The sequence below is a fragment of the Girardinichthys multiradiatus genome, chromosome 4 (assembly GCF_021462225.1).
Source record: "Girardinichthys multiradiatus isolate DD_20200921_A chromosome 4, DD_fGirMul_XY1, whole genome shotgun sequence".
In the NCBI taxonomy this organism is placed as follows: Eukaryota; Metazoa; Chordata; class Actinopteri; order Cyprinodontiformes; family Goodeidae; genus Girardinichthys; species Girardinichthys multiradiatus.
The window spans coordinates 14,777,098-14,798,405 of record NC_061797.1 but is presented as its reverse complement, the minus strand read 5'-3'; the positions used below and the strand labels follow the sequence as shown (position 1 = coordinate 14,798,405).

At 39.6% G+C, this 21,308-nt stretch overlaps 1 protein-coding gene across 1 annotated transcript in view; it reads left to right on the top strand.

Moving 5' to 3' along the window:
* Positions 1–21,308, top strand: part of neo1a (neogenin 1a) — a 222,519-nt gene that overhangs the window by 140,233 nt on the left and 60,978 nt on the right. The window contains exons 6-7 of the mRNA XM_047363495.1: positions 12,824–12,978; positions 14,457–14,577. Of these exons, the coding sequence (XP_047219451.1) occupies positions 12,824–12,978; positions 14,457–14,577 (276 nt within the window). The remainder of the gene's footprint in view (positions 1–12,823; positions 12,979–14,456; positions 14,578–21,308) is intronic.

Below are 21,308 nucleotides of genomic sequence, written 5' to 3'. Positions count from 1 at the left end.
TCGTTAGGGGTACGTTAGAAACAAAGTAACAGTACACCTTAAACGAATGCCCAAATTGGAATTTAGTGAGAGGGGACAAAGTCAACCTGCATTAGCTGCTAAGGAGAGTGCAGCAGAAAAGAGCTGAGTCTCTGCAGGTCTAACTGAACTCTCAGATCATCCCTCCATCAGCGAAAACAATCTCATTTCGTCTTATTATGTTTGGGAATGAGGTTATTAAAAGCCCCCTGGACTCATATCTCAGACATGAAACAAAGCCAGAGAGAGTTTAGTAGTAAAGAAAATGAAACAAGATGCATTTCGCACATCCAAGACACTCTGAGGCTGAGTAAAATAAAACATTTTCATGTCATACACACAAGCAAATCAAACAAAACCCAAATAACTTTACAGTAATTGTCATGTAAAATACATATGAGCACAGATGTCTTGTGTGTCTTTGAATGGGTTTCCCAACTGCTCCGAGTCAACACGATTTGGCTTGAAATAACTAAGAAACGGGGAAACACCCTGAGGCTCACTCTGAAGCTTTATTGCATTTCACACGTACCCATCGTGCAATGACTCCAACCCTTTCTTCCCAAATCCCTTCATCTCCTCGTCACCCCTCGCCCTTCTTTCATCAGTTCCCGTCACTTGCTGTGATTAAAGGAGGGTGTAATGGAAAATTGGATCAGGTCACAGGAGGATACCTGACTTCATTCGTTTTTACTCTTCAAGTCTGCTTACCGAATTCCTTCTTAAATCCTCCATGTGTCCAGTCCGACCCCTTACACACGCTCTACCATCAATGTGACAAGACTGCCGAGGATGGACCAGCACTCCTGGAACACTGTTGAAGGACAGTTGTCTCTGTACTACAGTGAAATTTTGATTAGGTCCTATGTTGTCCACTCAGGGCTAATTGCTTTCGGCTCAATCTCATTCAAAAAGAAGCCACATTGGGGCATCGATTTGCTCTCTTGACAACAAAAGTGAGACTAGAAAGGTCAACAGATTCCCTCAATAAGTAGGTATGCCTGTAAAGGACAAACAGATCAATGTGGTTTGAATCTATGCTATCAACAAACATTTTTTTTTCTATGATTGACTTCCACTAAAACCCCTAAGGGGCTTTTATTCTGGAGTAACAAGAGGAAATTGTGTGTTTACTGCAAGAGGCTTTTCATAAACACTGGACTGTTAGTAGAGGACAAGCTCCAGGAAGCCAGCTGCTCGAGCACTGTTGGGTTTTTGCCTGGAGATACTTGGAGGGCCTGTAGTACAGCTGGCGCATACATTTGGAGGAAATAATATGCAGGCACTCATATAAACACAAGCACGCAAATGTATGATTGCCAGAAACTCAGGACGGTTGTGTATTTACAAACAGTGCCTTGCAAAAATATTCTTATGCTTTGAGCATTTTCACAATTGTCACATTGTAATTACAAATTACAGGCTATTTTACGATTTGTATGTGATAAACCAACAGAAAAGAGCAAATCTGTACGGTGGAAGTAGGTGGACAGGTGATTATTTCTAAAATAAATGAATCAAATATCTGAAATGCATGTCATACATATATATTCAGTCCCCTTTTAATCTGATACCCCTAAATATAATCCAGTGCAGAGCACAATACCAGGGTGTAATTATATTAGCAATGTTTAAATAGAATCATCCCTCAGTGATTTAATAGCAGTCATTCAGCAGCTAAAAAGATGAGTGAAAACCACCTAAAACAGCTGCCAAACTTTCTAGGCATCAAGGTGCGGTTACGATCGAGCGTAGGTACTTTCACAAGCGAGTTGTGGTAGCAGCAGAAGAAATGTCACTGGAGGATATACATTTCTCATCATCAACCCTTAGTATACAGTTCAAACCGTATGTGTTGTTTTGTCAACACAACTGTAATTAATATTGTTTCTGTGAATACATTTAGCCAGACATATGCTTGTAAAATCAGACATGCTTTCAGGCACCATTCGGTGACAACACAAACTCACCATAAAGATGTGTGGCTGTAACCAACCGCTTATTTTGCACCTACAGGACCTTGCAATCATTGAGCTGACAACGAACTCCTCCGTCTGAATACGGACAGAGGAGCCACAAAGTGTTTTTGGGTCAAATGTGAGCTGGTTTGTCTGACATAGAAAGATGAGAACACAGCATTAAATCTAGAACAGAAAATTAGAACAAAACACAAATACTGAAGAAGAACCTGGAAAATTTGCGATGTTCAGCCAGTGCTTGCAAAACAGGACCATAGCAACACTACAGAGAATAGTTCATCACTGTTGGGAAGAACCTACGATTAGAAATAATTATCTTAATCTGTAAGTTAATGAAATCTCACCAGAGCAGAGTCATCTCCAGTCTCTCGGGCCAACAGGATTGAACTGAAATTACACCGGACTATCTAAAACAATATGATCCCTGTTTTATTCGCTATGGATCACATTTTTAGCTACAAAACAATATTCATGGCACACTGAACTAAATGCTTCAGACACCATTTGTATCTCCCAAATAAGCAATAGCATTGTGCCTTATCTTCCTAAAAATTACAATCATGTCTGTGTGTTTAAGAGGGTTTGATTCATTGTTTTGTTCAGCCAATAAAGATCTTGTAATTATCCTACGGCAAACCCACAAGCAGACAGGAGGCATTATAAGATTGGGATGCTCTAAATGAGTGTTAAAAGTAACATTCAGACCACTCGAGTCATATCTCAGGACCCCATGTGTGGTGTTGACACACCAATATGGGTTTCTGCGATAACTGTGTGTGTGTGTGTGTGTGTGTGTGTGTGTGTGTGTGTGTGTGTGTGTGTGTGTGTGTGTGTGTGTGTGTTATGTGGAGGATGACTTTGCTTTGACATCTCACCCACTATTAGAGCTGGGAAGAGAATAAATGAGGCCAGAGGAGGCAGCAGGTTTTGATTATGGTCGTGCGTGACTTGGGAACCACCCGGACCTGGACTGTGTGTGTGTGAAAGAGTGTGTGTGCTCTATACAAAAATAGACTATAACCTGTTTGTTTCCAGCTTTATGGGTCTCCAAGTCAGTGGTCCGCATCTATCATGCCCTTCTGCTATCGGGTCATCAACTTAATTGTTCTTTCCATGTGCTGGGCTGCCATGCAGTAAATCCCTGCCTCCCATAAAAGTATTTCATTTGAGCTGTGTACTCTGGATTAACAGCCATGGTCTTTATGAGTGTTTTCACTTTGTTTTAAAAAATAACCAAAGGCAGAAAACATTTAAATGAAATTTGGAGGGAGACAGGTAGAGACATTGATGTGAAAAAAAGTATTTGCCCCCTTAGAGATTTCTTCTGTTTTTGCTTTTTTGTTGCAACTAAATGAATCAGATCAAACAAATTTTAATATCAGACGAAGGTTTCATTATGTCACATTGGAGGGTTGTTCAGCATCAACCCACAGCATCTCATTCAGATGTAAGTGCTGACTTGAATGGACACCTTTCGAAAATGTTCCACTCTTCAGTCCACTGAATATTTTTCCAAAAGGCTTGGCATCATTGTGGTTTTTTGGCAAATGTGAGACCTGCCTTGGTGATCTTTTTGGTCAGCAGTGTTTTTTGCGCTGAAACTCTCTGATTGATCCCATTTTGCAAAGTCTCTTTTTTATTATTGACAATAATAATGGCCAAGAGAGGCCTACAGTTCCTTTGGTATGAGATGTTGATTCACACAGTTTTTTTCTGGCCATGACATTTCATACTTCACGAGAACTCTTGTGCATCACCTCTTCATATTTCTTGGACTCCACACAAGAAAAAAGGCCTGCACAGAATATACGGCAAAAACAAGATATAAGGACTCCCTGACCCGGGCTTGAAGAACAGAATAATGTCCTTTTGTTCTTGCAGCTCTGGGGAGAGAATAATTGTATCTGTTCTGTGAGTATTGGCCTTTTAGAAAATCACTTTCTATCCGTCTCCTGGGGGACAGATGTCAATGACTGTGTTTCTCATCCATTCTTAATGTTTCCTAGATTAGGGCATGGTGTATTTGAAAACCTTTAGCCTACTTTATGTTGTCAGACAGGTTCAGTTTAAGGGGTTTCTTGATTCAACTGGTCTCACAGTAATCGGGCTTGGATTTGGCCAGTGGAAATAATGTCAGCTTTTCAAAAAATGTGATTAATAGATGATTTAACAAAACAACATTTTGTCGTTAATCTGGCTATATACTTTATATCTGATATTAAAATGTGTTTGATGATCGGGGAGCAGTTAAGTGTAGAGGACAAAAATAAAACAATGGAGAAATATGTTGGGGGTGCATATTTTTGCAATGCACTGTAAAGGATAATAACTCAAGAACACCACTGATTGTAAATATACTCGGCACCGTATGAAGTGTTGATGTTGTCCCATCTGTGTAGTGGGAAGTTGACCATACTGTCTATTGGTAGTTTTATTTCTCATCTCACGTCAGGGTGTTTTCCCCTGTTGGACACAGAAACAGTTTCTTATAAACGATGTGTGTGTGTGTGTGTGTGTGTGTGTGTGTGTGTGTTCTTGTACTTGTTGCTGAATGAGAACCATTTTTCGTATTTTTATCGCAAAGTGAGGACATTTTGACAAAGTGAGGGCATTTTCCTGGTCCTCACTTTTTCAAATTCCATTCTTGGGACAGGGGTTAGGTTTAGGACTAGGGTATGAATTGAGTTATTGTTAGGGTTAGGTATTAACTGGTTAGGGTTAGTGTTAGGGTCAGGGTTAGGCACTAAAAATCAAGGAAAATGAATGGAAGTAACCGAAAAGTCCTCATAAAGATAGTAAAACACGGATATGCGTGTGTGTGTGTGTGTGTTCCTGTTTTGGCATCACAGTGAAAACCATTTTTCCAATTTCACCATCAAATTGAGGACCGTTTGTACCAAAGTGAGGACATTTTGCTGGTCCTCACGACCTATTTTGCTAATGGTTAGGTTTAGGACTAAGGTGTGAATTGACTTTAGGTTAAGGTTAGGGTTAGGGTTAGGTAAGCACTGGTAATGGTTAGGTTTAGGGTTATTGTCAGGGTTAGGGCATAGAAAGGGTTGAAAATGACTGAAAATCAATGGAAGTCAATGGGAGTCAACACATGGTCCTCACTACATATAGCAAAACAAGAGTGTGTGTGTGTGTGTGTGTGTGTGTGTGTGTGTGGACATTTTGGCCCACAGTCCATTCCCCACACTTGTGTCATGGAGCAGTTTAATTTTGGCTGAAATAAACTTTCCATCCTGCTCTTTAAAGAGATCTAATCTGATCAACCCGGCACTCACACATCTTTTCCCTTTCGCTGAGGGAGTGTGTTTAGATTTTGTGTTGGTGTGTGTAACCATCAGCTGCTGTCTGGATCCTAATCCAGCTCAGGCTTCCTATCTGCTGTGTCAGTGAGGGAGAGAAGCACCCTTTAAATGCCACACTGATAGATGGGTGCTCAGATTTTTATGTTTTAAGTTACTTTGGTGAATATTTTTCTTTATTTGGTTCAATCTCTTTCAATTCTGGGTTTGCTTTAAACATAGGTGTGTATCTGAAGCTGTACAGTGCCTAATACATTGTAAAACTACGTTTTGCTGGCATTATTCTTTTGGTGTGTGTCTCTACCTGTTTTACACAGTGTACAGACTAATTGATTTTTGCCTTTTCTTCAAAATAGTTTAAGCTCAGACAGATCAGATGAGTACATCTGTAAACATAAATTTTTAAGTCCTGCCATGGGTTGTCAGTTGGATAGAGGTCTGGACTTTGACTAGGCAATTCTAAACCATGAATATGCTTTGAGCTAAACTATTCCATTGTACCTCTAGCTGTATGTAAAGAATTGTTGTCCCTGCTGGAATGTGAACATCTGCCTAAGTCCCTCATTTTTTCTGGCCTCTAATACTTTAACTTCCAGCATTACCCTGTATTTAGCTCAAACCATCAAGCTAACGAGCTTCCCCACTGAAGAAAAACATTCCCACACCATGACGCTGTCACCACTGTGGGTATGGTGTGTTCAGTTTGTAGTGCAGTGTTAGTTTCTTGTGTCCCCTACATGGCTTTTTGCAAACCTTATATGGGACTTCTGGTTTTCTTTCAACATAAGCTTTTGTTTTCTTCCCGCTCCTCCATAAATACCAGATTTTTCAAGGGACAGATTCCCCCACCTGAGCTGTGGAGCTCTGCACTACCTGCAAAGTTACCATGGGCCTCTTGGTTGCTGTTCTGATTAATGCCATCTTTGCCAGGCCTGTCAGTTTAGATAGATGGCCATGTCTTGCTAGGTTTGCAGTTCTCTATGAATGTTCAAAACTTGAGTTGCTGTTTTATAACCTAAACCTGTTTTAAAATTCTTCACCTCTTTTTTCTCTGACCCAGCTTGTTGTGCTGTGTGATCAAAATAAACAATATTCTGATCAATACTAAAATAATGAACTGTAAAAATACTCATTAACATCAAAGTGTATACAAACTGAGCCATTTTCATGTCTCCAAGTTGGCGCACATCTTCAAACAGAAGCCCCGTAAACCCCTGGCCCCCCAACCCTTCCCCTCCCTGCAGTGGCTCACCTGAACATTCATGTCTGGGAAACTAACAGTGAGCTGTTGCAAAATCCGCTGTATGTACTAGATTACCAGGGATTCTCTGTTCTTGCTGACAGTGGTGCAACATTTCAAATAAACTGATGCAAACAAATTCTGCAACAAAGAATGATCTGGTTTTGTTTGAGTTTGTCATACTTTCAGTGCAGTCCCCTCTGGCCTGCGCGATGATGTGCTTTTGGAGAGCTGTACACTGAAAACACATCAAACTCTTCTTTATGCCAGCCTTGGCGAGCCTTTTCTCAGCATGTCTCCAAAAAAAAAACACAAGCATCTGCTTTCACTAAGTTCTTGTAATTTTCGAAACATCGAAGGTCCATGAAGGCATCCAGAAGAGACTGAAGTGCTTCTCCCTGACTTTGCCTCTGGCATCATCCGCTCATTGAGCAGGAATGCAAACATAAAGCATTGTGTTTGGGGCTTTACGGCCCGAGCTGCTTGTTTTGGCTGGGGCGGCCTGAAAAAAAAAGCAGAACTTGTAAAGTTGGACTCTGGGCAATTTTTAAAATCATACGCAAAGGGTCATATAATAACTGCTGCTTCATGTATCCTTTGAAAAACATGACAACCAGAGATTATTTTTATTTTATGATTCCACCCAATAAACATCATCTTCAGTTTTTGACTGAGATAGTTTTATTAGCAGCTAATTAAAGACAACAGGACTTTCTCTTCGTCTCTGTTCAGTTTGCTTCTAAATACCAGTGAAGCTTTAAGTGAAATAATCTGCTCAGAATCCCTTTAGGGGGATCCTGCAGGGTTTTGTTTTAACAAGCTCACAGCGAGACACATGCGTGACCTTTTAGTGGTCCTCTCTCAGTAGTTCTCTGGAGTCAGTCTGCATTAAAGCTTCTTTTACTAAGCTACAAGCTTGGGAGATAATACCAGCCCTGAAGTACTGCTTCTGGAGTCCTTTCAGCCGCTTTCAGATTCATACTGCTGTTTTTTTTTTATCTTTCTCCCTTTTCTTTTATATCAGAATTTCATTTGTTGTTGTTGTAGTTGTTCTGTCTCTGTCAAGATTTCCCTTTCATTATAGATGATTATTTGTGTTTCAAAACAAGTTTGCTTATTTAGAGAGATTCACACTCTTGGTGTTTTGCATCTGGTGATTCAGGGACAGAAAAAGGTATTTTGTGAGAGAGCATACAGCATTCTGGATCGGCCCACATTACTGCCAAGAACTGGATCCAGTGGATTAAAACAGCAGCTAATACATGCAGAGTGCATAAGACATGAGCAGAGACGGCTGTCAGTTGATCAAATATCCCCCAAACATTTACATTTTATACTCTTAACAACATACAAAAGTATTTACATGTCTTGAAAATGAGCTTGACTGCATCGTTTGAAAACTAGGATCAATCTGGAATGTATGTACTTGACTTTGGAGTCTGTCTGGATGATTGGATTCACTTTTGTGAATAAGAGTGCCTTGAGGCGACGTGTTGTGAATCAGCGCTGCAAAAATAAACCGAATTCTTTTTTATTTGTCACGTTACAACCATAAGCGGTCATGTATTTTAGATTAATTATGCGTGAAAGACCAACACAAAGTAGTGCATAATTGTAAAGGGAATTAAAAAGCAAAACATTGTTTATAAAATAATACAAGAAAGATAGAATGATCTGAAAAGTGTGGCATGCATTGCATTCAGCTCCATCATTGTACTATTCAATGCTGATTTAGGTGAGGACTTTGACTGGGCCATTTTTAAAACATTCATGATAGGAACCATTTCCGTGTAGTTCTGGATGTTGGAAGGTCAACCTTCACCTCATTCTCAAGACTTTTGCAGCCAGGTTAATTTGCTTTATTGGCCTGTCTTTGTATCTGTCCATCTTCTGATCAATTTTACCCAGCTTCTGTGTCCCTGTTGAAGATAAGCATCCCCACAGCATGATTCTGCATCCACCATGTTACCCCATAGAAATGATGTGTTCAGGGTTATGTGCATTGTTAGTTTTTTACCACACATAGCATTTAGCATGAAGGTAAAAATGTTACCCTTTAATCCTATCTGACCTACTTCTATATGGCTTGTGGCAAACTACAAACAGATGTTCTTATGGTTTTCTTTCAACAATGACTTTCTTCTGCCCTCTCTTTCAGGAAGTCCATAGTTGGAGACTCCACAACTAATAACTGTGCTGTTTGCTCTCTAACAAACCCTTTTAGGCCTTTACAGAACACCTCGATGTATATCCACGGATTGTTTGTTAGAAGTATAAGTGAAAAGGGGGTTGAATACAAAAGCAGACCACAATCATAAATTTATTTGTAGAAACATTTTAAAACGAATTTATGGTTTTCCTTCTGCTTTAGAGGTATATACTGCTTTACGTTGTGCTATTATGCGCAATTCAAATAAAATACAGGCAATTTTTCCGTTGTAACATGAGAATATGTGAAAATGTTCATGGGGTTTGAGCACTTTTGCATGGCAGTTTCTGTGATAGGCACATAAAAATAGAATAGGAAATGACTATATAAAGATGGTTGTTATTCAGGTTGTTGCATTAAGAGGCACACAGACCAACACAAAATTCCCACTGCTGAGGTCTAAATGTTTCCTGTAAATCCCCCCAACCACCCACCCACCCAAAAAAGCTATATTGGTATATTTAGGCGTTCCTCCTCATTGCTCAGTCCAATAGGTTCCAAATGTCTGAGCTCCATTTAGAGAAAATGGTGCATGGCTGCTTAGATGGAGAGAGAGAGGCGAGGGCTGAAGATGGAGAGATAGACGGGAAGTTATGGGAAGATTAAGAGTTGGATGGGGTGCTGGGTGGGGTGGGACCAGTGAGTCTGAGAGAGAAGGGGTAGATAAATGGAGCCTGTGGGTGCCAGCTGCCATCAAAACCTGTCAGAAGCAGTGATCACTTGGGGGGGGGGGTGTTTAGAACAAACACATATACCTATCTGCACAGACAGCAATACTGACACAAAGATGCTGGGATGTAAAGCAAATATTCCATATGGCCATGCACCGACTGGGGCAACATGTATGTATAGGAACATATGTTCAGATGCATCAGCAGCTACTTTAACTCTCGCAGCCTACAGCAGCATCAGTAAAGGGGAAAAAAACAAAGTGTCCACAATGAAAACTGTCCACTCAAACACACACAAACACTGACTCACCGCTGCTTTCAGAGCCGTCTTCCTGACACACCAAAGGAAATCAACAATTCCACCCGTGTCTGCTGCACACCTACTTAAGGCAAATATCCAGAGGACGCCACACTATGAAACACATTATTCACACCTCAAACACACCTCTGCAGGGAACAGCAAACCTTACACACACGGAGACACACAGCAGGGTGATGGCTGTCATGGCGGTCTGAAGCATCACCATCCTCATTACCATTCCTGTGTCAGTCTTCAGAATTCATCACAGCAGCTCACAGAGCTATCCAGACACTTATTAATCACGGAGAAGGAAACTTTCTGTATTCCGTGGGGCTATCTGCAGGTTCTGTTTTCGGCTGCTTCTGGGAGCCACATGATAAATGCAACATAGTGTACAGAAGGCCAGAGGTTAAGCCGTTTATTTATGGAAAAAGAAAAGTCAGTATCATCCTGGGATACCCTTCTACTGGATTGCATTTTCTACATCACATCCTCATTTGGAGCATTCCCAAGATATCGTTCATCCATCAGGAGCAGCCATTACGTTTTATTAGAAAGAGGAAGTCGCAGTCCTGAAATTGTTAAAAATGATTCATTTACATACAAATAATTGAGATTAATGACGACATTGCTTATTCAGCTCATCTTGTCCAACTAAATGCTGTCTCCAGGAATCGTTTGTTTCATGTAAACTAAAACGTTTATCTTTTCAGAAAAAAATCTGAGTTGAATATTGATCGTTGCCTTAAATATATATGCCTTAAAGCGCTGGACTGGTGTCATTAAATCATTGCAGAAAGAGAGGATACGTCGCTAAAATCAACCTGGAAGTGTGGTATTTATCTGAGTTTCAAACATTAGTGATAATTATGGCAAATAATCTTGACTGTCTTTAGTATTTATATTTTTTCATTGGAAATTATGATCTATCAGAATTGGATTATAATACTAGTTCTAGCACGATCTTACATTAGGATTATTGTACTTCAGTTGACCAAGGCAACACATTCACTAAAAGATGAGCAGGAAGTTGGTCACCTATGAGATGAACTGCTTTTTACAAACGAGGTACTTTACAAGGAAGTCGTGAGATGATTTTATATCTGATCCACTGCTGTTTATCTAACAAAGTAACACTCATAAACACATGTTCTGTATCTGGTGGTAGAGTTTGTACAGGTCCTTGAGAGTGTTCATGTGGTATTTTACAAGATTTTAAAAGCGCTCGAACTTTGGTGGTTGATGCTGGAGCTAATTTCCTTTTCTCAGTGTGTGATTTCTATCCAGATGTACCAGCCTGTAGAAAAAAAGGTATTAATGACAATTGTTAATTAGCAAATGTTAATTGGACTGTTGTCTGTCTTTTGTATAATAGTAATAATACATAAAAAAAACCGAATAACAGTCCAACAATGATATTGAATAATTATTTATAAAAATAAAAACTAAAAGACATTTTAAATTTGGGTTTTATGACAATAATGATGATCCGTAATTGCTTCTAAAGCACAATGGATTTTGATTTAAATTAATTGGACATGACAAATCAAATTTTGGAGCCATACTTTTTTGTAAGTGAATGAAGTTTGAAAGCTCTCATCTATGTTTTCAATCACAGATGAAGGCATTTGATGGTTGAGGAGCTACAACCAGCCTTTGGTGCAGACAGGCTCAGGTCAACTGTGTGTAGTCTGTCACCTTTGAGAGGTGCTGGAAAGTCTCAGACACTCAACTTGTGATACCTTAAAACATTCTTGTATTTATCTTCATGTAACTCTGAAGTGAATGGAACCTGGATCATTCTTCCATGGTGGCTTGTTAAAAATGAATTGGTGTAAACAAAGTCAACTTGGATTGGACTGGACTGGATATGAATTGGCACATTTTAAATAAGCTGAACTCGGCCAGGTGGAACACCACACCCCATCCCTCGCCCACCTTTCTGATGCTTAACGTGTGGAGCAGAAAGAACATTTGGTGGTGTTTATTGTTCTATTAAGTTATAAGTATATAAATTCTATTAAGTTGTTTCTTTCCTTCCAGCTTTGCTCCATGTGCTGCAAGTAGAGCAGGAAAATACACAACAGATGTGCAGAGGGCATCCTCAGTTCAAGGAAAATTAAGCTTGTTTTTGAGCCCGGCAATTCTGTAACTGAAGATATTGTTCCCTCTTTAAATTTTTAGAGTGGATGATGATTCACTGCATGTATGTCAAAGTAAATTAGTCATTGCTACATCAAGTAAGAGATGAAGGCTTGACCTCCTAACCTGCTGCTACACTGTATTAAACCAAAAATGGACCTTATCCTCCCACTGCTACTAATAACCAATCATCTTGTGTGATTTACTGCAAAATAGATGCTAATAACTCACTATCAGAGAGACCAGGAGGATGATGGGAAAGCTTTAGATGCTGCAACAGAGCAACAAAACACTCATTTAAATTGTGGTCAGCGAGGTCGCAGCTTATCGCAAAATGCACAGAGGCAGTAAATGCATGTGTGCAGAAAACACACATGCACGCCACATCTCTTCCCACAACATGTACAGTCCAATTACAGAGAGAGGACGAGGCCTGGGCCCGGCGCTCCCTCTGACCTTGTTCCAGGACAGATTGATGAGGCACAGTATCGCCTCAGCAGATCAAATATCTCCTTTCTGGCCCTCATTACCAGGTCTTGGAGAGATCTGCAAGTGCTCTGCTCAGCCAGTGTATCATGCTGTTTTGGTAGCAGAGCAGCAGTTATTTTTCATCCATTTCTGCATAAATAAAACCAGAGGTCACTGAACCTTTCATCCATGTGCTAAAACAGACACAGCTGTGCAGATGAAGCAGGAAATAATTAGATGGCTTTTTTTTCTAACTCATCTTGTTTGCTTTTGTTTTGATCATGGAATTAAAAGGGGAAGCATGGGATCGTTTGATGTGGAGCATTCTGGTGCAGAGACCGCAGAAATTGATTTTGATTTCCCTGCTTTGTGTGGATGAACAAGGGTCTGAAGTTTACAAAGAAAGGATGATGAATACAGTTTGTTCCTCTGATTTCAAAAATATAAAACAAACTAACCCCAGTTTCTTTTCTGGATTTCACAGTTCCTCCCCAGTTTGTGAAACGACCAGTTAACATTTACGCCCATGAGTCCATGGACATCGTCTTTGAGTGTGAAGTTTCAGGCTCACCTGCTCCCACTGTCAAGTGGGTCAAGAATGGAGACGCTGTCATCCCCAGTGACTACTTCAAAATAATTGTGAGTTCATTTGGTTGGGTTTGGTAATTAGTACAGCACTGTGAATAATAAGTATTTGCCTACAGATTTCTTCTGTTTTTGCCTATTCAGGTCATCAAACTTAATTGTTGACATCCAGCCTAGGTGTAACCTGAGTAAATACAAAATAAACTTCTCAAATGACGATCTCTCTTTTATTAGGAGAAACAAGCTATCCTGGTCCAATTGAAACTGTAATCTAAAAACCAGTTGTTCAAGCCTTGATGGTAACAACTGCTATCAGGCGTTTTAAATACCGTAGTCAGATTTAAAGGGATATACACCTTCCAAAACTTTCCTTTTTTGCTTCATCAGTCCACAAAATATTTTCCCAAAAGTCTCAGGGATCAAGATGTTTTTTGGCAAATTTGAAACAGGCTTTTGTGTTCTTTTTGGTCAGCAGTGATTTTCACCTTGGAACTATCCTAAAGATGCCATTTTGTCCAGTTTATTTGAAGTCATTGACCTAAACATAGCCAAGTGAGGCCTGCAGTTCTTTAAATTTTTTCTGTTTTTTTGTGACCTCCTGGATTAACTGTTGATTCATTCTGGGAATAATTTTGGCAGGCCAGCCACTCCTAGGAAGATTCAGCGATGTTCCATTATTTGTTGATAATTGTTTCAAATTTCACTTGACTTCCAAGGACTTGAGGCCAGTTTGTACGCTGCAAGAACAGAGAACCTCTGTCCTGTACTCGAAGCTGCAAGAACAAGAACAAAGTTCTTTCTGGCTGGGATATTTTATACTCAAGTGCAGAACTCCTAAGAGGTTTTTATAGGTCCCTCATACTCCAACACACTCACCTCACATTTCTCAAACGCCACACAAGAAAGAAGTTCTACCCAGAATATACACCAAAAGCAAGCTGCATGAAACAGAATAATGTCGTTTTCTTCTTGCAGCTCTGGGATAGGGACCACATGTCTTACAGAGCATGTGTTGGCCTTTGGAAACGGCATTACAATCCTTTCCAGACTAGCAGATCTTGATTTGTTATTGAATGTCTTTAGGCCAAGGCATGGTGTGTTGCTTTTAAAGCTCTTTTAGCCTATTTCACATTGTCAGACGGGTTCTGTTTAAGTCATTTCTTGATTCTACAGCTTTGGCAGTAATCATCTCTTGATAAGGCTAGTGACCTTGCTTTCCAAAAGAAATGTGGATAATCACAGGGTTATTCCATAAAGCCAGGTTGGTTTGGAATAACTTGAAAACCTCTGGTATTTATTCATGTTATTTTTGTCAGATATGATTAGTTTCATCTGAAACATTTAAGTGTGGCAAAAAAGCAAAAACAGAAGAAATCTGGAAGGGGGCAAATACATTTTAGTGCACCGCATCTAACTAACTTCTCTGCTGTCACCCTTAGCAGTGTTACACAATTTTGGGGTTTGATATTAAATAAACATGCTGTACCTAACTATTTTATTTCTATTTCCCTGCCCACCTTTGTATCCTGCAGAAGGAGCACAACCTGCAGGTTCTGGGTCTGGTCACGTCCGATGAAGGTTTCTACCAGTGTCTGGCGGAAAACGATGCCGGCAACATCCAGTCAAGCGCGCAGCTCATCATTTTGGATCACGGTACGCCACTCACTAAGACAAATGGTGGGCAAATCACATTTGTTATCTTGGAAAAATGAATCAACTGCTCCTCGAGAAGATGACAAAGCTGCAAATTTGTTATAATATAATTAGTATCACAGCCCGAGTCTGATCGGTTATTGCACAGCAATGTGAGGATATTTAGAAATGCAGGCATCTGTTCACAGCTGAAAATTAGCAATGGTTCCCTTGATTAGGGGCGGGTCATGGTGTAGAGGTAGAGCGCGTGCCCCATTTACAGAGGCTTTTAGTCCTCAACGCAGCGCTCCGGGGTTCGATTCCCAACCTTGGGACATTAGCAGCATGTCTTCCCACCCCATTTCTCTTTGCCCATTTCCTGTCTGAAAACTATGGATGAAGGCCAGTAGTGCCACAAAAACCTTAGAAAAACACACATAAAATGTATTCCCTTGATTATCTCTTTACTTGTTACATTTGGGTTTTTATTCATGGATATGTGACTCCTTAAAGCTTACATCTTTGTGAAAATACTTGTCCCATTAAAAAAAATCATCTCACTTTAGTCTACTTTTTTTAAGGAAGACAGCAGAAGTTCTCTTCATAAACCCTTTCAGAGATGAAAGGCTGAGTGGAGGGCTCTCTGTGCAGTTACTCCTCTTTTAAAGATGTGTTAATAGATTTGTTTGGACTCTGCACATCTTTGGAAATGTAAAAACACTGAAATAAACCTCTGGGGTCTTGTTAAAAAGGAGGTGACTCCAAGAGGAAGAGCTCTAAACTTCGTCCAAATAATGCTCTTTTTGCATGCCGTCTGTTCCACATCCAGGGTTACAGAAATGTTTGAGCCACTTAAGCTTAAAGACGTAAAAGTTCAAAGATGTTCTTTTAACAAGCAATTTTTGCTAGACATGAGTCGATATGTTGGTGCAAGGGAAGTTACCTTGGAGAGCACTGTTCATCCACAAGAACATTCACAGGATGAAAAGGAAATGCATTTAAAGAAAAATTTAAATGATAAACGAAATGCATAAGGAGAAAAAATATAAAAATTTAAGCATTAGATAAGAAGAAAGAAGCAATAACATATTTAGGGAGTTCCAGAGCCGACTAGTATAGAAGCTCTGGTCAGGACTCTGGAGCAGCATTTTGGGGGAGATTCACCTGCCGGATTCATGTTATTTTTCTAATAATTCTATAAAGACACTGTTACAAGAATCTAACCTTCTGAGAAGAACATACTTTTTTTCTGTGTACTGTTTTGATAGAAAACCATTTATTCTGACAATTTTTTTAGTAAGCTTTGGTAGGTTTCTGTCATGCTCTTTGATTTTTACCCTCATTGGGTCTAGCTGATCTCTAACCATGCATGTTTCATACCACAAACAATGGTCTTTCTTTTTATCATTAAGCTGGAGGAAATTTTGACACTTCTGCTTATTCATACAATTTCATAAACTATTTCATACAGTAGCTGTAAGGACTGTGGTCATGTGGTAACTCAGACATATAAAGTTGTATGTTTTCAGGGTACGGTAGGAGACGCTATAATGTTCTATAATCTTAGCTATGGTGGCCAATATATTTGGAATAACAGTGGCCTTAGAATGAAGCCATGAGGAACGCCTAATGTGGTCTTTCTTTACTTTATTTATACCATATGACACAAAGTATTCCTAATTTACCAAATAAAATCCAAACCAATTTAGCAGACTACTAGGAAGTCTGGAAGCCACTTTTAAAGCTTCAACCACTGTTATAATTCATTTTCTTTAATAAAGGGTCTGGAACTCTCTAGCTACAGCATAGCATGCCCCATTAAAAGCAATAGATTCATTTCCATTGCCAGGAGCTGCAGAGTGACACTTAAACAGGGCAGAGACTGGAGATAAAAAGCAGATAAGTGAAAAAAGGCCAAGGAAAACACATTATCCTGCAAATAGTGTTTTTATTTTTTTAGTTATGATGCCCACAATGAACACCTTACAGCCAGAGTAGTCAGCCATTCTCCTATGAAAGAACATAAACATGTCTGCACTACAGCAACCTGCCTTTCTGGTTGTTGTACCAAACACTATCAAATATTCTAAATTAGCTGTACATTCACATACATGTACATACCGCTCCTTTATCCTTATTTTTATTTCCTCCTTAGTTTATTTCCTCCTTTAGTTAATGTTGGTTCGATGTGAGCGCTGGAAAACGAAGTCAAATTCCATGTTTGTGCACACAAACCTGGCCCATAATATGGAATAATTTGGAGAAAACACTTTTTTAAATCTATGTACAACGCGTATTAAAATCCCTTCAAAACAAAAAATAAAAAAAGAGACATTTTCTCTGATTTGCATAATCTGAAAAAACTGTTTGACCATATAATAGTAATTTAGGTAATTAAGACAAAGCAAGCCTTATAAAGTATAGGCCGTTCTTACTGTCACAGTCATATTCTGTTGAGCACAATGACAAAGTTTAATCAAGCGTGACCCCACCCACCCCCCGCCCAATTGAAGCAGGTGGTCAATGAATGACCGACTGGTGCCACCCCCAACTGTGTTGTCCCCACTGATTGGAAGACATTAAGTCAGAAATAATGATGACCCGCAGCTCATTGTGTGTTTGTGTTTGACACTATTGATAAGGGTCTGGCTACTTTACATGGCCCCGAGTCTTTTTTTTTTGTTTTGTTTGGGTTCTAGATAAATGGGATGAATTACAACAGCAGCTGGCCTTGTATAAGGAGGTCTGCCTTCAGCAAAGCTTTGAAGAAATTAATCTCTGCTTAATCCACAATGAAATCACACAGAATCTCGTGCCTTTCTTGCTTCTGTGAGTGTGTACCTCTGTCTCAGTCGCAGTAATTCTAGCCCAGACATACCTACCCCTGCCTAAGGTTCTAATCACTTTACTGTCTGGTAATCATCAGAGACTCTGATGATTGATCTGGACAAAAGCAAAGTTTGGGATGCTTTAAATCTTTGTGTGAATTACACATTTGTGTCCCCTTAAAATCACAAACTTCAGTTAAGCTTAATGGGATTTTATTTGATACACCAACACAAAGTAGTGAATTTGGTGAAACGGAATGAAAATTGTGCATGGTTTTCAAAATTACTGTGAAAAAAAATATCTTAAAAGTGGGGCTTGAGCTTATGTTCAGGCCCTTTTACTCAAATATCCCTCGATAAACTGCCAGATGTCCTTTATTTAATGGAGTCCACCTATGTGTAATTTAAGCTCTGTAAAAATCCAGCTTTCTTGTCTTACTGATGAAAAGCCTTCCCACAGCATCATGCCACCATCACCATGTGGGGAGGGTTTTTTTCGACAGGAAGATGAGGGAGTTAATAGAATGATGGATGCAGCTAAATACAGAGCAACCCTGGAAGAAAACATATTAGAGGAGGTAAAAGACTTGAGACCTGGGCAGAAGTTCACCTTCCAGTAGGACAACAAACCTAAAATACAGCCAGAGCTACAATGGAATGGTTTAGAGAAATGCAAATAACACTTTTCAGAGTTGTATTTTTAAATATCTTTGTGGGAACTACAGTATATTGACAAACTGAAAGCAGAGCTGTCTGCCTCCTGAATCAACGTAAAACCAATGTATTTGATTTCAGCTTATTTTTACTGTTGTGTTATTTGGTCAGAGTTCCACAAATCAAGTGCATGATTAATCATTTTTCCCTCCTCAAAGTCTCCGTTATGTCCTCCTCTCTTCATTTCCAAATATGAATGCATACAGTTCTGACGCCATCTGCCATCTGTCATCTTTCCTCACACTTTTCATTCTTCCTGCTTTTCACAACCACCCACTCCCAGCAATAATCCAGCGCACTGGGCTTTGTATTAATTGTGCTCTATTTAATATATTCTCCTTACATGGCCACCCCATCACAGCCGGACGTCTTTGTCCACTTCACAAATGCTCCCCAGCCGCAGTCAGGTGTCCCTCTCGTACCTGCCGGGCTTGAGACTTCCTGAAACGGGGCCAGGAAAACACAGTTGGCTGAGATAAGCCGGCGTCTTGCCACTGAGATAAAGTTGTCCTCACCCCTAAAGGGAAATCAATGGGTTGGAGCTGCATCTAAATACTCGGCGGCTGCGAGTTGGCTAATATTCATTAGTGCCATAATCTTTGCATCTTGACACCGCCAGCTGCAGTTAAATGTGGATCAGGTGGTGATTCCCACTTGTGGGTGTTTGCAATGGAAAAAAGGTCAGCTGTTACTTACTCCGAACAGCGCTCACACTTTAGCGCTCGCTGAATCTGACCGGGCTGACCAACCAACCAAAAGCAAACTTTTGGGCCACGTGGCAGCTGCATCATGTGAATGGGACATTTTAAATTAGCCAATCACATGAGGGTTCTTCTTCTGTGACTTCATGTGGAGGACTTTATGCGCAACATTTTCTTTTTCAGCAAAACTCTGTCTGCTAAGAAATGCTTTGCACATTCCAAGCATTTTTAACACAGGTGAAACTGCTACTGGATGATAGCAGTTTTATACTTTAGACATTGACATAATAAATATTCAGCATTAACATTATGATGGGTCATTGTGCCTTAGTCTAATTAAAAGAAGGAAAAGGGAATACCTGGTATTTTGCAGCAACAAGTGGCTTTATATAAACATAGACCACCACAAAGCTTAAAGTTGTCCTTTTTATGAGACACTGGTGTCATTTTGTGGCTTGATTAAGGGTTTAATTCTTCTTAATAATAAAACAAGAGTAAAAAAAACTAGGAGATAAAAAGGTACAAGTTTGAGGGTTTGTTCATGCTACATGTTGTTCATGTTGAATCAAATTTTAACTTTGATCTCCTTTTCTCAAACACACTTGTCAAACACACACTTCAATATATCAAAAGGTTACAGTATAAAGCCATTTTAAATCAAGTTGTCATTATCTTAGGATGTTAACTTTATTATGTGGTATTAGCAGTCTAAAATCCAAACCTCAGATTGCAGTCATGACCAATTTTCCTGAGCATTCGTCAGCCATGTGTAATGTGGGTCAAGTAGTTGTGAACAGATGTGGGCAAAGACGGGCTCAAATGCTAAAACAAAGGACAACAAGGTGACTTAATTGCACAGTCATGCAATCCAAGTTGGTGCCTCTGAATGTCCCAACACTGTATAACATTTAGATCTTTTTCTTTTTCGACTCAGTGGAATTTTGTTCTATCCAGCATTTTCTTTTTTTTGCTTGACTTTCCAGTTCCAGCCGATTTACACAGAAGCTCTAGAAAATGATCTGGTTAATGACAGAATGTTGTCACTCATAGTGTGATATATTTATTTTTTTTCCCAGCAGCCCAGCCCATCCTTTTCCTCAGCGAGCTATAAATACAACCTTTAATGGGTGTCGTGCTGATTCCCCACGCTCATGTTAGATATTCGCTGTCCTCATGAAGGCCTTATCGTCACAACAATCCTGATGGAAGTTGGTCAGCTGTGGAGAGTATTGCTATTTAAGGGATTATCATCACATGTCATCAACAGATGGCATGCAGGAACAATAAGGCATTTTCCAGGCACATGATTATGGGATGCATTTATACATGGAAACTTTTTTTCATGCTTTGGAAAAAGACCTTGATTGTCAACTTTGCATTATAATATGCAAAGACTAAGGCTGGTACATGGTACACAAGGTACACTGGTTAAAAGTGAGATTATAGGATCTATATTCAGATATATGTCCCCCCTCTTTATTCAGAGGGGGGGCATGCATTTCCTTTTCTTTTTTTAGATTCGATTCAGAACCACATTTCTCCCTTTTTGAAACTACAGTCACATTCAAATGTATAAAAAGAAAAATGTTTCAGTCTGCACAGAAGCTTGGGAGCTCATAAAGTGTTTGGTTTAACATTTAAGCTCATAAATGTCTTATATATCTCAGAAAATATGGACAAATATGCATGTAGAAACAAAAGTGCATTCCCTCAATTTTTTTAACATAAATTCATGATCTACATCCATTTGCATCTCTATCACATTTAAATTGTTCCTTCCATATGCTAAAGTGTGAAACTCCCTCCATCTTTTCTTCATTTTCTGTTCCCACAGCTAGGATGAATATATGATGCGGCATGTAAATGATGGGAGTGCAATGATGAACAGCATGTTGGACTTGAATCCAGTCAAATCGCGTAACATTGGATCTTCTTGTTCTTTCAGCGTATTTCACCTGAGGCTGTTGATCGTGAATTTCATGGAGTTGCAGTTTAACTTTGCTTAAAGCTGTTTTCCTGCAGTCGTGAAAAAAAAGAAAGTGTTTCCAAACCATACGAAGCCTGTCATTCTACAATGACAAATATTTAATAGGTGTAAACATTCAAGACAGTTGGTGATCTTCCCTGGGAAGAATATCCTAGAAAGTATTCTGTAATAAGTGTAAAGCTTGGCGATAATTTAACCTGTCCAAAGGCGCCATTTTAGGCCCAAATTGTCTTTCTGCTTGGCATGTCATCGTTCCGTATAACCAGAAAATTGTTTCTAGAAAAGTCTTTGTTTAAACAAAAACAACCTAAACCTTATGACAAGTATGACATGTCTGTATGTGGCGCTGGATGGCTGCCCCAGAGGGGTGATTATTTGTTGCTTGTCTTATAATCACAGGAACCGAACACTGTTATGTCTCCAAGTCCACCATGAACCCCTCATTGTACCAAAGTGTTTAAGGGTCAAATATGAAGCCATGGTGTAATGCTACAGGAAGATGTTCTTAAACGCAGGAGTAGA